Source organism: Physella acuta, unplaced genomic scaffold, assembly GCF_028476545.2.
Source record: "Physella acuta isolate Inbredline_101_S28 unplaced genomic scaffold, ASM2847654v3 ptg001210l, whole genome shotgun sequence".
In the NCBI taxonomy this organism is placed as follows: Eukaryota; Metazoa; Mollusca; class Gastropoda; family Physidae; genus Physella; species Physella acuta.
In genome coordinates, this window is record NW_026732727.1 from 27075 (window position 1) to 45494 (window position 18420).

At 35.7% G+C, this 18420-nt stretch overlaps 1 protein-coding gene across 1 annotated transcript in view; it reads left to right on the forward strand.

Moving 5' to 3' along the window:
- Positions 1 to 18420, forward strand: part of LOC131957124 (uncharacterized) — a gene marked incomplete at its 5' end in the record, with an annotated part of 98982 nt that overhangs the window by 23704 nt on the left and 56858 nt on the right. The window contains 14 exon segments of the mRNA XM_059321831.1: positions 4770 to 4982; positions 6100 to 6311; positions 6913 to 6960; positions 7260 to 7431; positions 8319 to 8472; positions 9266 to 9423; positions 10315 to 10479; positions 11096 to 11305; positions 12031 to 12166; positions 12751 to 12894; positions 13367 to 13518; positions 14139 to 14310; positions 14910 to 15139; positions 15599 to 15710. Coding sequence (XP_059177814.1) covers positions 4770 to 4982; positions 6100 to 6311; positions 6913 to 6960; positions 7260 to 7431; positions 8319 to 8472; positions 9266 to 9423; positions 10315 to 10479; positions 11096 to 11305; positions 12031 to 12166; positions 12751 to 12894; positions 13367 to 13518; positions 14139 to 14310; positions 14910 to 15139; positions 15599 to 15710 — 2278 coding nt within the window.

The following is an 18420-nucleotide window of genomic DNA, read 5'->3' on the forward strand; positions in this document are numbered from 1 at the left end:
CAGAATAAAGAGAAAGAATGTTTAGAGACCCTGCACATACTAAAATCATTCCATGCTAGTGAAGATGTAGTGGCAAAGTACGAAGATGAACTGGAAGAAATTACGAAATATAAATACAAGGGAGCTTTAGTGAGGAGTAGGTTGGACATAGGAGGAACAGAAGACCCGACACACCACAACATAATACTCGAACAAATCACTCAGAAAAACAAAAACATTCAGTGTATCGTGGACAGGGACGGCCAGGAGACTTCAGACGAAGGTAAAATCACTCAGGCGTTTCACCAATACTACACGCAGCTGTACAGGAAAGAGCAAACAAGGGAAGACAAGGAAGACGAGTATTTGTGTTACACACGCCGCCTAGACGACACGGACAGGGAAAAACTGGATGAACCTATCACAATAAAGGACATCGAAGAAACAATACGACAGTTAAAAGACAACAAATCCCCTGGACCCGACGGACTAACGGCAGAATTTTACAAGTCTTTCACTGCAGAAATAGGGCAACTTTTGTTAAACACGTTCAACGACATGACAGACAAGAAAACGTGCCACGAAAATTTCAACAGATCTTTCATCTCCTTAATCCACAAGCCAAACACTGACGAAAAACAGATGAAAAACTACAGACCTATATCGCTACTCAACACAGACTACAAGATTTTAACAAAAACGTTAGTCAGAAAGTTAGAGCCTTATCTCCACAAAATAGTGCACACAGACCAGCAATGCAGCATCACAGGAAGGAACATCTTAAACCATACGCACTACATTAGGGACCTCATCCAATATACTCATGAAAAAGAAGCACAAGCCTTTTTATTGAGCCTTGACCAAGAAAAGGCCTTTGATAGAGTGTCTCACAGCTTTTTACTTAAAATAATAGAAGCCAATAATCTGGGGAATTACGTATGCACATGGATCGACATTATTTATAGGAATGCTGTTAGTCACCTTCAAATCAACAGATGCATCACATGACCGTTCCAAATTAAATAATCTGTCAGTCAAGGCTGCCCTTTGTCCCCTGTGTTATATATATTGACATTAGAACCCCTTTTGGAAAAAATTAGACTCGACACACAGATTAGAGGAATTGACTGTCCAAACACGCAGAACAGAAAACTTTTTGCTTACGCTGACGACACGACATTTAGCCTACAGACAGAAAAATCTCTAATAGCAGTAATCAACCACTTCCAAGATTTCGGACAAGCAAGCGGCACGAAAATAAATTTAGACAAGACACAAATCATGGACTTAGGACGATGGAAGGAGAAGCAAAATTACCCTTTGAACCTGAAAGCGATGACAGACTGAAAATTTACGGAATAATTTTTGAGAATGACCCCCATAGAAAACACGAGGAAACTTGGGAAAAGATAACTGACAAAATCAGTAGTAAACTAAACAAATATAAAAATAGTGCAACTACCATCTTTGGACGAGCGGCCATTGTTAACAGATATAACACCCAAGTTGATATATGTAGCAACAACATCAACCGTCCCGAAAGCCACCATTCAAGGAATCAATCAAAAAATTAGAGAATTCATTTTTAAGAACACAGTCAGAACCATTAACCACTGCACATTAATTCAAAATAAATTACAAGGAGGGATAAACCTACATGATATTCAAACCAAAATCAACTCACTCAGAATAAAACACGTCGGCAGAATAGTCAGCGACCCCCCAAATCATCCGCTAGCACAGTGGTTCCCAACCTTTTTCGAGTGGCGACCCCCTTTTATAAAAATTAAGTGACCCGCGACCCCCATAGAATTAAAAAGCCGAAATTAGTATGGAAATTAATAAGCACTAAAATAACATTTTCTAGTAGACTCAATATGAACTACTCTTGATACCATGAGTAAAATTGCATACTATTCACTAAACATTCGCGGTTAATTTTTTTTAAGTATTTTTTTTTGTTAACGCCAACCTATGTCATTATCATTATCTTAATTATGTTTTTAATCGAAAAATAGTGTTGAAGATCTATTCTCGAAAAGTCAATCAATTTTACGTTTGGGTATGAATGGTGAATACTACACCAAAATTAGGTGTGCAGTTTTTTTATCTTACGCGGAATCATGCTACAAATCAAAGAATTCATCTTGTAATTCATCGTGAATGCCTGCAACATCGATGGAAGGAAATATGCGTCAATGCAGATTCTTTTTTTTTTCAGCTCAGAGAAATAGCGCTGCAGTTCGTTTTCACTTGATTCAAGATGCCCAGAAATTTCTTGTTTCAAAATTTTTATTATCTCACAATTAGATTCATCTACAACACTGCAGAGTTTCTCAAATTTAAAATATTTCCAAGATTTATTTTCTTCGCCGATTTTTCAGCTTTGAAAAAAATGCCCCGAGATAATCATGGAAAGTGATAATATTCGTTCATTTTCCCTGAAGCTTCAGGTTATGCTTATGTTGATGTTGGAACACATCTGCTAGGTATGATACTCTCTCCAACCACTCTATGTTGTTTTAAGTATACCAAAAGGTCTTATTTCCTTTGCATTTCCAAGAACAATTTGGTTTCAGATTTCAATTCAAAAACACGATTCACAACAATTCGTTTGACAGCCAGCGCACTGTAGTGTAGAAGAGCAGAACCTCGTGATTTTTATTCAGGTCTTTGCTCAGTTCTTTGAAAGCTCCAGATTTTATATAATTTACCACTTATACTAGCAATGGAGTCTTGATGGCGATTGGTGAGGGCAATGGTTATGGAGCTAAATCTTTTCTGCTTTCTGAAAGCCCGATTTTGACCTAAACATAGATGGTGCACCATCCGTACAAACCCTCACAGCCGTTTTAACCCATTTTACTCATCCAATTTTAAAAAAAAAAACTATTTATTTTTTCCATGCTATCTTCGCAAAAGAGCAACTCTTCTTTGCTATCATCTGAATGAATATAGACAAAGACCAGCAACTGCGAACACGAACTCACGTCTGTTGATTTATCAACTTGAAAAGCAAACAATGGTGAAAGCTTTATTTCAATAAAAATGTGTTATTTAACATCTACGGACATGTAAGAATTAACTTCACCATCTTCAACATGCAGCGTTTGATGAGATTTTCTCCTATTGTGTTTGTTTTTGCTTGGCATTTTCTGTCGCGACTTCATGTGATGCTTGCACTAATGCCGTGTTTCCTTGGTAAAAACTTCCTGTTCGATCAAGTCTCTGACGTTTGCAACTAGCTTCATACCGACGAAAGAACTCCTTATCTTTTTTGGTGTGTTTCGAATGACTCGTCTCAAATGACGTTTAAGTTTTGGAGATTTCATAAACTCGTGACTGAGAACAACTTCGTACAGTGCGCTTTGCTTCTTCTCTATTCCCTTTCCAGTGATGTTAGTAAAGCCGAATTTCAAAAATTCTTCTAAATATTTATGTTTTGTTTCAAATTACTAAGGTTTAGTATATCAGTTGGCGACCCCCCAGAAAGCCCTTCGCGACCCCCAGGGGGGTCGCGACCCCCAGGTTGGGAACCCGTGCGCTAGCACATTACTATTTAGGACTTAGACTGAACAAAATACTCAAACATAATAATAGCACGCCGCATTTCGGAGGAGAGAAATTAAGCGCTTTCTACATTGAATGTCTAACCAGCCTGAAAGGGAATGAAAAATTCATACACGAAAACACACGGAAGACCTACTCACATCTGATAAAGAAACTAGCCACTCCACTACATAACAGAATCCAATGGTGCAAAATATACAGCGATATAGACACAACAGAGACTTTTAGAAATCTTCATAGGAAATCCATCACACCCAAAGCGAGGGAGATCACATACAGATTGATCTTCAATTTGACTCCGATCTACCAAATTATGCCAGCTAACAAGAAGAGAAACACAGGTTGTGTACTGTGTGGAAAAGATATTAGAGAGACAGAAACCCATTTATTCCTAACATGCCCCACAATACAGATGGCGAAACGGGCGCTAGAAGAAGAAATCAAGGTAGATAATAAAGCCCTGACTATTGACGAGGCGATAACTCTAAATAAAATACCCAAAAAGACCGAAGGCACAGAGAGAGACAAAAACATTTATGCCTTAGCGACATACAGACAGACTATCTGGCAAGCAAGAAACAAGGCGAAGTATGACAAGAAAAGATTTACCAACAAAATACTAAAGACAATTTTTTGCGAGAGTATGAACAAATATGTTTGAATGTTGAATCCCATGTTTTGTAGAAATGTGTGCAACTGATGTCCTTGTGTAACAAATATGTGTGCTATGTTAAGTTGGTGTTGATGTAAAAATTTCAGAAATGAACTTTTATAAAAAAAAAAAAAAAAAAAAAAAAGAGTATCTTTACAGCCAAGCTCACATCAAAATGACTTTAACAAATTTCCTCCCTCCCTCAGTGAGGAGCTGGAAAAGGAAGTGACAATATGACTAGTTTTTCTACAAGTAAAAAGGAAAAAAAAATTAAAAAAGAGAAAGAAGAGGAAATTTAAAAAAAATTAATTAATTAATTAGTCTCAGAGAATGAACATGAAATTAAACTTTTTCTTGATAAACCTGCTTCCTTGTTGAGCCTAGAACAGAAAAATGACTGGGGTCAATATTGCTTAAAAGTTAGGGGCTAGGAATCAATAATGGGTGATGGAGAAGTAAATATACTTACTTCTCCCTAGTTTAGTAGGAAATTCCTAAACGCAACTACATAAATTTGATGAAATAAATTTTTGTGGTTAAAAAATGTTTCACATCTAAACCTTGTCAGGTGTCAGCCCAACAGCAGGAGATGGACGGCAAGTTTGCTGCCATGAACAGAACGGTTCTACTGCTGAAGAAATACTCCCAGACCCTGCCTGACAAGACACAGGCTCTGTTCACTAGTGCCCCCACCAGATGGAACAACCTCAAGACCAAAGTTTCCCTGGCCAAACAGAGACTGGGGCCCCGGATTCAGGAGGAGTCGGCTAGCATAACACAGGTAAATATGGCAGGTCAATCCGTTAGTGGACACTACTGATTGACATTCTAAAAGAAACTCAGTTTTAATCATTCCATCGAAATGAATTGCGCTTATTTGATTGTCTATTTAAATTGAGTGACAACAAAGAAATGTGTAGTAGTGTATAGAATCTTGACCTTCATCAAGTATCGGTAGGCCAAGCGTATTTCTTGACTGTTTCCATAGAGGTAATTTCATGTTTTTCAAATGTTCAATACATCATAAAAAATTAGTAAAAAATGGAAAAAGGCAGAAAATTTATAAAATATAAAATCTGAATTTTTTTAAAGCTTCAGCACACACTACTTTTGTAACTGTGACAGAATGTTTTAGTATTTTAAAGAAAAGCTCCCCTTTCAGTCCTTATGATCCATAGGGCAGATGAAGTAGAGTTTATACTGTACCTTGACCTCAGCATACATAGGGATGGTGTGGTCAGCACTATGCCCAGCCACCTTTACTTTCCCCAACATGAGTCAGAACCATCAGAGCTGGGTGGACTCAGAGACCTCTAACAGTTCTGAGTCCGGACTGAAATTTGAACTCCAGACCTTTGGACTAGCAGCTGAACGCTCTTACATTCGACCACACCATCCCTTTAGTACTTAAAATACTTTTTATTTGGTTCTAACTTGCTTAGTAGTGTGGCAGTCACTCATTAATGTAAATACTTGAACTTCATCAGCGTAATAGTATAATCAAAGTGAAATTTCATGGCAGAATCTTAACTATGAAATATCTATTTGGACTCTCATAGTGTGTGAATGCACCTTTTCAATAATGGGGAGTTCAGTGCTTTTCGCCTGGGCATAGTAAGGGTCCAGTGCAAGTTTATTAAATCTGAATGAACTAGAAGCAGTTTCTAAATATAATCCTTTGGCCACACTTAGTTAAAGGGCATGATAAATAAAATAAAATGATAAAACTGCAGCTATTATAGTATAATAATAGTAATTTAAAGAAGGGCCAGAACTCTCACCTAGATAACTCCATTAATCAATAAAATGTATTTTCTAATATATTTTAAAAAAATTTAATAAACAGATTTAATTAATTTAAAGATTTAATCATTGCTAAATTGTATACAAATTTACAGGACTTGGAGGCATTTGCAGTGAGAGTAAACTCCCTTTCAGAAGACCTACAAAACTCAGACATCTACCAGAGGGATTGCAGCATAGCAGATGCTCAGAAAATTGTGGAGGGCTTTAGCAAAAGGCTGCTTGTATTGGAGAATGAGGCCCAGGACTTGAAAGAGCTACAGGAGTTGTTGGAAGCTTCTGTGGTCAGCTTCTCTGTCATACCAAGGTGTTTAGACCATATATACACCATTTACTTCCTTATGCTACTTCACAATGTGTAGCAATTGCTGTTACATATTAATATAGCAAGCTTACACCTAATTCCTACTTCACATCATGTAGCTATTGCTACATTACTCAGCATAGTACATACTTCACCACCTTGTGAGACAAGAGGTACTTCACAGTGTGTGGTAAGAGCCGTTTACAATGTATAGTGCTGCACACACTATCTATAATTCTAGCTTCAGTTGTAAGTATTGTAAAGAAAAAGTAGCATTCACCATAGAACCTTCCTTATCTAATATTAAAATAGCACAGTATGCTAAACTTTAGTATTGAACAAATATTAAAATGTAATAGCTCGGTAACATCTATGTCAAATAACATTGGTAATAAATTAATACTACTAGACTTCTGAGAAGTAACTGTTTCTTTCCCCAAACATAAAGAGTCTTATCATATTGCTAATTTGTGTAAAAAGAAAGTGCAAATATTTATCTTACCAGTGAATACAAATAATATAGTCTATAAAAATATAACTATATGTCCACCTTGGTATGTATATAAATATGTGTGAATCTGAAGAAAATTTTCTTATATTTCAGCCATCGCCATGAACTGAATAACTTGAAACTAGTCTGGGACACTGTGAAGTAAGATGAGAAATTTTAAAATTTGGATTCATTTTTTTTGTTTTACACATCATAAACAAAAAAAAAATATAACTTTAAAAAAGGAATTTTTATTGCAACAAAATTGAAGATCATATTTGGATTTTAAATATTTTAATAACATAAAAATCTATAACATAATGATAATTAAATATGTATAGGCTTACAAATCATATCATTTGTGGCATGTTAAAAAAATATATTAACATTGTTTTCTGTAGATTGATATTTTATAATGTGAAGATAGAGTAACAGAGATTTGTTGTATACTCTGACAATAGAGTGATAGACAATCAGCAGTCAGACTGGAAGGGTCAGCGTTGGCAGAAGATTGACACTAGGGAACTCAGGGAAGAGACAGGTAAACAGATGGACATGGTGCGGGGGCTACCTGAAGATGTTCATGCTTGGGATGTCTACATGGGACTTCATGAGTCCATTATCACTATACAGGTGAGAGATCTTTGTTTAAGTTTTTAGTTCCCTCAAGCTATTTCACTAGTATATAAATAGTATATAAATAGTTAACTAATTAGTGAAGATAAGGGTGTCGGTGTGGTCAAGTCGGTTAAGCTCATGATTGCTAAACAGAAAAGTCTCTAGTACGAACCCTCGGGCAGAAGAGGCTCAGCAACTCTTTTAGCAGAGACATCTCCAAAATCAAACAACTGCTGCATTGTAGTTTGTTTTTTGGTTGGACAAAGGCTATAGCAAATCCAAAAAGAAAAGCAGGCTGAAATCGGAGTCAATGGCCTCAATGGCGCATAACCAGTTGACACTTATACTTAATTGTGTTGGAGAGGATCCCTTCCAACTCTAAAATTAAGAACGAAGAAGAAGAAAGAAGAGTAAAGATAAACTTTTTTTTCAAATAATTGAATCATTAAAATAAGTTAATAGATTTTTTCTATGTACTGTCAAGTTTTAGATTTTGAAATTAACTACAACTAATTATGTTTGTCTAAATGATTATTCAACTGCTTACGAGCTTGAAAGGCTATTATCATTGACATAAAGCTTGTCAAAGATTTGAGAGATGAAAAAAAAGTCCTTCAATGGATAGAACTGTACAGCATAATTTGAGGGAAAAGCATAATAACAAATCTTAAACAAATTCCCTATGAGTAATACATTTTATGTAAGATAAATTACATTTTCATTGGATATATTCATACAAGTTCTGTATAATTATTTAGAAAAATGTTTACAGTTCTTTATAAATAAGAAAATGTTGCTTTAAAACATTTTTTGCATAAGTAATGCTTTTATCTTTTTGAGGTTATTTTCATTAAATATATATTTGTCTGTTTATTCTACCTTTTATTAAACTTTCAATACAGGCTTGCCTCCCATTGGTTGATGACCTCAGCAACCCAGCCATGAGAACCAGGCACTGGAAACAGCTTGTGAGAGTCACAGGCGGGGCCTTCACCATAGACAATGATTCTCTCAAGAGGATGACGTTTAAGGAGCTTCTCAGTCTTGGCCTGCAGCGTAAGATTGACTATTTTATAGATGTTCAAGAAACTTATCATTGTTTTACTGGTTTCTTCTTCTGTTCCTGTGTGTGCCCAAGACACATGGGGCAGATGAAGTAGAGTTCATCTGTTTCAGTAACCATGGCATAAAGTGGGATAATGTGGTCAGCACTATCCCAGGCCGCCTTAGTTTCCCTCATGGGAGTCAGGTACCTATCAATTCTGGATGTTCTCAGGGACATCATAGGAACTCTATCCCTGCATCTAAACTCAAAACTTTTGGGTTAGCAGTCAAACATTTACCACCCAACCATGCCATCCAGAATTTTTAAAGTGCTTCTAAAATTTTAAATTGATAATGTGTTGTTGATGAATTGTCCATTGACAGTGGGCCCACTTCATTACATCCGGGGTTTGATTCAACTCAACAATAATTTGTGACACATATAGTATACTTTTATTTAGTTTCACGTTTAACTTTACAGGGTTGCCCTCGCCCTAACCGCTACCAACTGACCCCTTACAACCATTCACTCCAGCTTTTATACCGCAATCGACCTTGCAATAACAATACATAAACACACCGGGGTTAACTACATAGTAGGGTGAACTCAGCTCACACACGTACTCTCCCCTAATTCTAGATTATTCTAACCTATTTCTATCTAACCTACAAATGACCCGTAACACACTTAATGTTGAAGAACAATTCTTATCCCAACACCTTCTAACAAACCGACCCACCTCAGACAAGTCTATTTCTATCCTATAATAAATTAATTAGTAAAAAATTGTTTTGTGTTTTCCAGAACATGTGGATGATGTTAGAGCTATTGTACTGAGGGCCATCAAGGACTTGGCCATTGAGAATGCTCTGAAAACCTATGAGGAGATTTGGCTGGGAAAAATATTTGAGCTCAAGCACCATATCCATTTTAAAGCAGGTGTCCCTCCAGAGGCTGCTCAGGTAGGAACTTTGATGCAACTGTAATTTCTTATTGGTTATTTGGAATCCAAGTGGTGTCTTCAGAGGCAACTCAGGTAGGAGCTTGAAACAATGTAATCCCTTACTGGATGTTTGGTATTCAAAGGGTAAGGTAAAGTAAAGAATTCTCTTTACAACGAACGATTCATTGGGCAGATGAAGTAGAGTTCATATGTTTCTTGACCTCGGCATATGATGGGAATATGGTCATTACTATGCCCAGCCGCCTTTACTTTCCCTAAAATGAGTTATATACCCATCAGAGCTGGGTGTACTCAGGGACGTTCTATTGACTTGAACCCGGATTCGAACTTAGAAGCCTAATAGCTACCCCTTAGGCCAAGCTTAAGGGGTACTGTATTTTATTGTAATAGACTTAAACTTTTGAAGTTATTTATTTATTGTTTAAGTAGGAAGTACAGTTACCCTTTCTAATTTGGTGTTTCATGGGGCAGATGAATCAAGAGCTCGCCTATTTCTATGAACTTGGCATTTGAAGGTATAGTGTTGTCAGCACAGTGATCAACCGCCTTCACTTTCCCTAATGTGAGCCAGATATTCACCAGAGCTGGGTGGACTTGATCTGGATTCAAACTTGAGGCTTGCAGGTTTGCAGTCTAGCGCTCTTCTGCTATGCCACACTGTTCCACAAAATTATATATGGCTATGAGATATGACTTTTGTCATTCACTTACATGGGTCTATATACATGTCAGGTACCCATCAGAGCTGGATGGACTCAGCGACATGCTACTAACTTTAGCCCAGGTTCCAAACGCCATACTTGCATTTTAACAGCAGTGTGCTCTACAATTCGACCACACAATCCTAAATTGATTGTTTAATCACACCATTTTAAAAATCCTGATCCAGGATAGCCAGAGTGATAACAGCCAAGGGGAAGCAACAGGTGTAGTGACAGCGCCCCCTACTAAAACAACAAGGGCCACAAGCAGGACAAGCAACCAGAGCAGTCACAGCAAGAATAAGAGGGGCAGTGTCTCATCACTCCCAGCATCCCTCCTTAATCTAGGGGAGGTAAGCTTAGAAAATTAGATATAGCTAGTTTTCTAATCATTAGTTCAGCTGTAAAATACATGCATCTCTAATGCACATAGCACGAGAATGAGATAATTGATACTGATTATTTTTCAAGTTGCTTAATGTGATTTGTAAACATTTAGCGTGACCACAGCTCACCAGACAATGTGATAGTGATAGAGAGAAAGAGAGGGGACTGTAAGGCGCGCTTGCAGCTTGTTTTCTAACGTCTCCCAGAAGAGAATTATATATATATATAGATAAGAAATAAAATGGATAGCTCGTAGGCAATATTTTTAAAGGTTAAAGTTTGTAAAAATATTAAAGTGCAGTGATTCTAAAATGAAGCTTAAAGAGTTAAAATGTCAAATAAAGAAAACAAGTCAATTGTTTGCTTTATGTTTAAATACCGATCCTATTGGACGAAGGAATACTTATGCTATTATCTGTCACATTTTTTTTAAAATTTAAAAATATGACTATATATTTATGTTGGGTCAAAGAGCACTGATGCTCAAATGATACAGTGTTTAATAAAGAAACAACAAAGTTAAGAGTGTGTTTAAATCATATCTTTAAATTCTAACTTATAAACCACTATAAACTATTGCAGGAACAAGGGGCCTTAATGCTGTTGGCCAACACAGAGCCCATCTTTGATGAGCTGGAGCACCACCAGATCACCCTGCAGGCCATGCAGTCCAACTCTGCTGCTGGCTCCTTCTTGGACGAGGTTCTCAAGTGGCAGAAGAGGCTCCAGACCATTGAGGCTGTACTGCAGACCTGGCTGGAGGTTCAAGAAAAATGGGTGGAGATGGAAGAGGTTAGAACTATCTAAAAACATTTATGTAGAAGAAATCTCATGTTTTTGAAGTTTGTTTAGATGTGGTCTTGTGTTTATTTTCAAATTCCATGTTCAAAGACTTTTAATAAGGTTTCCAACAGTTAATCACAATACTTGAATTGAATAGGCCTAATTATAATTTTTAATAGTGAATTTGTATAATTTTATACAAAAGTCTGTTTTATTTTATGTGTTTTTTATATATGGCAATTTTTTTATTCCTATTTGACCCATGTTTAAATTGACATAGATTTGGTTTAGATTATTGACCAACAAAAAGAGTTTATCTTTGGTTTCTAAAAACATTATACTAGTTATTACTCCTCTTTGTATTGATAAAGTGATAACAGTAGTATCACAAGATGATAGTGGAGGGTGCAGGCAGCACTGGGTAACATTAACCAGGGGCGGGGGGAGAAGGTTAATACAAAACTGAAGAACATGAAATTTTAAGCATAAAATTGGAGTATTGCCATTAATTTTAAAATTTATTAAAGTTTTCTGTAATGAAAATGGTTTTAATCTGACTGAAAAATTCAAAATTAGCAATCGATGATAAGCAACACAAGCTGTTGTAGAGGGTTGCAAATTAAGAAAATTTATATATTTCCAAGATGTAAATTAGAAAAATATGCTTTGCTAGAATTAAATTAGAAAAAAAATATGTTTTGTTAGAAGTAGATTAGAATAATTTTTTTCTCTAGGTGTATACAGGCAACGAAGTGCGTCAAGCTCTTGCCAACGACGCCAGCAGATTTGCTCTGGTGAACAAAGACTTCAGGCTGCTGATGAGGGCAACAGAGAAGAACCCAAACGTCATGCAATGCTGCAGCAGAAAAAGTAACTCTGTTTGTTATTTTGTTTTGGCTGTTTTATTTCTCTATTTTTAACAGCTGTTCCTGTAACTTTTCTTCTTGTCCTAGTAATTAACTCATTTATTCAATATTATTCAGTTCCATTGAAATTTACTATTGTGATATAAGTTAAGTCATGATAACCTTTTGGACTGTACGTGATGTAGAGATCATCTATTTCTGTGACATCAGCATATGAAGGGATAGGCCTTTACTTTACCTAATGCGAGTAAGGTACCCATCAGAGCTGAGTTGACTCAGGTACATCTAAAAGACTTGAGCCTGTGATCTGTACTCAATTTGTACTCAAGACATTTTGGTTGGCAGAAATGTTTTTTAACACTGCCACACCATCCCTTTTCCAAATTAAGTGTAACTTAATTTAATTTCCAATAATTTTCCCAAAACAGTATTTATTTCTTCTTCTAACTGATCTTTCTAATCTTAAACTTATAAGGGCTTTAGTCTATTAGTAGTAAATTTTTAATCTAGACATACAATGACTTTTTCCTTTAACCTAGACACTCAATGATTTTGGCCTTTAACCTAGACATTTAACCTTTAACCTAGATATACTACAAATCCTTGAGCACATGAGCCAGAGCTTGGAGCTATGTCGCAAATCCCTGCTGCACCATCTGGAAAGACGCAGACAGATTTTCCCCAGATTTTTCTTTCTCTCAATGGAGGATGTCCTCAGGATTATCTGTAATGGTAAGCTCTTGAAAGAACCTTGGTTCTAATGAATAATAGGGCTGGTAGGTCACCAACCAGTTCTACAGCTCAATAAAACCTACATGAGCCATAGAACTGGTTGGTGACCTACTTACCAGCCCTATAAGGGTGACCAGAAAAATGTGCAACCAAAAATAACAGAACAAAAAACTAAGAAAAAAAATACTGAAGAAATTTTTTTTTTTATTAGTTTAAAGACAATTGCAAAGAATTGCCGCTCATACGTTGTAGCTTAATAAAGTTTTTTTCTATGAAATATGGCTAATAAAAATGAATTTGTGTAATAAATTGTATTTTCACATTATTCTATTGCATGTTTTTCTGTTGTGCATTTTTCTGGGAAACAATTCACCATAAACTGCTGCTGTAAAACATTGTAGGGCTATGACCTCAGCATGGTGAACTGGTGGATTGTAGATACAAATTTAAACTGCTGTAACTTTTTATCCAGGCTATGACCTCAGCATGGTGAACCTGTACATCAGCAAGCTGTTGGAGAATGTTGGCTGTCTGCAGTACGAGGAGCTGGAGGAGAATGACAAGTGTAACTTTGCTATCACAGGGGTGCAGAGTGCCCTAGGGGAGAGGTTAAACTTCATCCAGGTGAGGGAATTGTTCATCAGGGGGGGGGGGGGGACAGACTTTGTTTAAATGTGGTACTGGACAGTAAGGTTGAGTACTTTGCAGTGTTAAAAGGTGTGAGTGCCAATCCTTAAATCTCAAGCACTCTTTACAGTTCTTGAGTTTATAAGGTAATTTTGAATCTACTCATATTAGATGGGTACCAAAATGTAGCTGGTTAAAGTAAAGACATCTATGTGGTGCATTTTTAGAAAGTGTAGACCCCCAAATTTTGTGCTCAGTTTCCAGTCTTGAGTTCAAAAGGTATTCTTCCACCTAGCTCAGATGGGTACCTATATTAATTTGGGAAATTAAAGGCTGTGAGTACCACTCCTCATATTTTGAGTTCAGTTTCCGATCTTGAGTTCGTACAGTAATCCTGCATGCACCCAGTTCATATGAATACCTGTTTTATTGCACTATTTCCACATAATCAAGTTCACGGAAACATGATTTACTGTATATACTCCAAGGATCTTCAAATCAAAAAGAATAATTACTTTATGTCAGAACGTTTGTGTTTTTTAAGTATTATGATTGTTTCACTTTTGAAATGTCAAAAAAATAAAATAAAACTAATTACATCCTATTGACATGAGCAGCCAGTCAACTGCGAAGGTCAGGTAGAGTCCTGGCTCTCCAGCCTCCTGGCCCAGCTACGCTCCACCCTACAGTCCCAACTGACCGATGCCCTGGGGTCTGAGCCGGCCACTAAACCTAAAACACGGCTCATTCACAGTGCAGGGGCCAGAAAAGTTGCCATCCCAATAGAAGGTAAACATTCGTTTGAAATTTAAAAAGTTTGTTCTCTTTACTTAATAATGAGACATCACTGAGTCCACTCAGGTTTGATTAAAGGCTGCTGGTCATAGAACTGACCACATTATCCCTTCATATGCCAATTTCATAGAAACAGGTGAACTCTGCACCTGCTGTATTGACCCTTTTTTTTTTACCTAATAGGATTCATTCTTAATTGGAGATAATCATCTGGATATATTGAATCCAATTTGTTTGAATTCTAGATTAAAAATAATTTATTTAAAAAAAATATAAAGAACTTCTAGTCAGGATCAAAAAGATAACTCTACTACTCTACTAAATGTATAGTTTTGAGGCTATTTTTAACCATTTATTAACCATCATCTTCCAACATCATCTTTTGACCATTTTTTTTACCTAATAGCTTTCATTCTTAATTGGAGATAATTGTCTGGATATTTTAAATCCAATTTGTTTGAATTCTAAATTAAAAATAATTTATTTAAAAAATATAAAGAACTTCTAGTCAGGATTAAAAAGGGAACTCTACTACTACAATGTATAGTTTTGAGGCTATTTTTAACCATTTATTAACCATCATCTTCCAACAGACAAGGGGGATGAAGAGACACCAGAGACAGTTGGTAAAGCTGAGAGTGAGAACAGAAAAGACAGCCCCACTGATGGGAGGGTCAGCTCTCTCCTCGGTGTTGAGAGGGCCAAGTCCTGGACCTTGGATCATGTGACTGAGATCGTGTACCTGGCCACCCGGGTCCAGATGACCCACAAGATCACGTCTGCCCTGGAGAAGTTTGCAGCTGGGGACAGAGAGGCTCTTAAGGTGGGGGGTTGGCTTGGCTTAAGGGGGGTGGTAATTTTTTCCTTAACTGTTCTATTTGAATGTAGGCCTATTTATGACCTTTGACAATTAATTTTAATGTGAAAATTATATTGCGTAAAAAAATTGTTCTTATTTCATAACAATTTTGCTAATGGTCATGTTTGTCAGAGCATGAAATAAAAATAAATCATATTATGAAAATGTAAAAATGATGTTTTATAATGGGTTCTAGCCTAAAAACCCTATGTCTAAAATAAATATTTATAATGGCACAAAGCAAATAAAATGAAACTGTTTTTATCTTTATGATAAATGATTATATACTAAAGATAAATAGTTATAATATGCATCCTGGGAATTATTTTCCGTTTAAAAAAACTTTTTAAAGTGTAGACCCTAAGTAATAAAAATGATAATGCATGAACCTCTAATCAATCAGAATTATATGAATCTATACAGGAGTCCTTAAAAAATATTGAAGCCAGCATCAATGCTACAGTTTTACTGTTGAAAGGCTTAGAAGGAGATAAACAAGCTACAACTACTCCATTGGAAAGAAATGCACAAAATGGTATGAAACATATTTCTGCTTAGTATTTTATTATGGCTGTTAAGATAGGAAAATATCTACACTTGATGTATTTTAAAGGTGTAAAGAGAAGAAGGATTAAAATAGGCCTACAACATGGTGATGGCTATTTCATTTATGACTTTTTAGAATGTCTGATGTGAATCTGTTTGAAGCTTTGAAGGGTGAAGCTAGAAATATCATTGATAAGTCATAAAGTTATATACATATTAGAAATACCCATATTAAAAAGTAAGGTAGAGTTCACCTTTTTCAGTGACTGTGGCATAAAAAGCAATTGTGTGGTCAACACTTTTTCCACTCTTGTACTTTCCCTAAAGTGAGTCAGGTACCCATCAGAGCTGGGTGGACTCAGGGGTGCTTGCTGATACAAACCCCGGGTTAGCAGTCTTGTGCTCTAACATCTGACCACACCATCAGGGCCGGCGCTGTCTATAAGGCAAACTAGGACATTGCTTAGGGCGCCATCCTTAGGGGGGCGCAAAAGGTTTAATCGCTATTATCAAAAAGTACCTAATAATTAATAAATTTTATAAAGGAGTAGCGATCTATTTCGGCACCCAGGACGAACTATCAATTTTGCACCCCCACCCCAAAATTAGGTCTATATAGGCCTATATTTATTCGCGATGGTGAAAATGCAACCCCACCTCCCTAAATTGGAAAGATTGGGGCACTTTTTTCTAGTCACTTTGCCTTTTTAATTTGGTGTCACGTAATTGATGTAGAAAACGATTAAATAAGTTAGTAATTTAAATTTTTCAAATGTTTCAAATGAATTTATATTACTTCTCTTAAAGTATTAATATATAATATTAAATAGGATGGAATTTATAACTAACCGTAAACTTTATTTTTTCTTAAATTATATTTTTTTATATTTAATCAATAATTCTAGCAATGTCTAAAACAGTTACCAGTGTTTGAATTTTTATAAAGGTTTCCCTTCATTTAGGGGATCCCAAATTTAATAAAGCTATCATGGGCAAATACCACAATTAAATGTATGTCATGAAAATAGAATAGAAGTATGTTATAATAAAGCTACCTTTTTAGACTTTCAAACAAAACCTACAGTTAAGTATTCAATAGGTAAAATATACTGTTTTCACAATGTTACATAGCTAATATAAAAGATTTATTATAATTATTACGTTTTGAAATTTAAAGCGTTTTATTGTGTTTTTCAAGCATGTCTTAGTTACACTTGGTTAATTGAGCTATTCTTGTGAAAGTTATTTCCCTTGAATCAAATTGTGGTATTTGTATTTTCAAAAGGGAGATAATTCGTTGCATAACTTCACATTCATTTCAAATTCCTGCACCATAGGTTGACCGCTTACATATAAATACAACTTTAAGTTATTATTTGCTATTTTAAAAATTATATAGAGCTTAAGTTCTAAACAAAATAGTTTGGTAGGTCTTTTAGCACTATCAAGTTGAAATAATACATCAGTAGCCAATGTAGATTGCAATACTTAATGTTAGTAGACATAGAGTCTTAGCTGTAAATTAAACATCTAATTAATTGTCTTTTCATGTTTTTCACCCTCTCCTAAAGGATTCATATATAACAATTTAACAATTTTAGTCTAAAATCTATAACATTTATAACCTTTTGTTTCTCAAAAAAATAAACCAGGAGTGATCTCCCCTAAACTTTCTCAAATATTCTTATATAAAACAACAGGGGGTGGGAACTCGGGATATAGATCTAGTTATGATTTTTAATCCATTTTAAATACTTAAACTTTTTAAAATAGAATAGAATCTCATAGAAAAAAGTATTGCACACCAAGCGAACGCCGAATAAAGATGTTCATAATGGTGCGCAATATTATTAGTACTTTATAAATTTAGATGCGTTTTTGGGAAATCGGAAATAGCGTAAATTAGTACTTCCCGTCAACGGAAATTACTCAAAATTTAACACAAGGTAGAGAATTAGATCTTTTACTTACAGGTGAAATTTCATTTATCTATCTGAAATAGTACTCAAGTTATAGGCTTTTGAAAAATTCAAAGTAGAAAAAGTACCACTTCCGGTTATCGGAAATTGCTCAAAAGTTGATACGGATCTACGATTTTGATAAAATACTTATATATGAAATTTCATCAACCTAGCTGTAACGGTACTCAAGTTATCGTGTTTACACACACACACACACACACACACACACACACACACACACAGACACACAGACATACGGACAAGATTGCAAAATTATGTTTTTCCGTCGAGATTTGTAAAAATCTCGATTTTTTTTTTTTGCATGATTACAATACTTTCTCTATAGGCTACTACGTATATACGAGAAAGTAAAAAATGTTACATAATCACACAATATAGACATTTTACAATTATAACTAATGACAGTTAAGCTTAAAACAGGTAAGTTCCATTTTGGAACTCACCCCTTGGGAGGGCTGCAGAGAGCCCAACACTACAAGAATTTTGTGCTTTTTCCCCAGACTTTTTTCTCCCGGGGGGGGGGGGGGGGGTGGAAAGAGCACTTACAATTTTCTAAGGGGGGTGCTATGTCTTTAAGTACAAAGTAGACTCGTGGACTTAGTAACAACATCAATAAAATGAAATAATGCTTGCAAACTCGAATTGAAGGAATTAGTATAAACTTTTGAAACGAAGGAGGCAAATAAAATTTGATTTTGATGTCTACTTATAATGTGT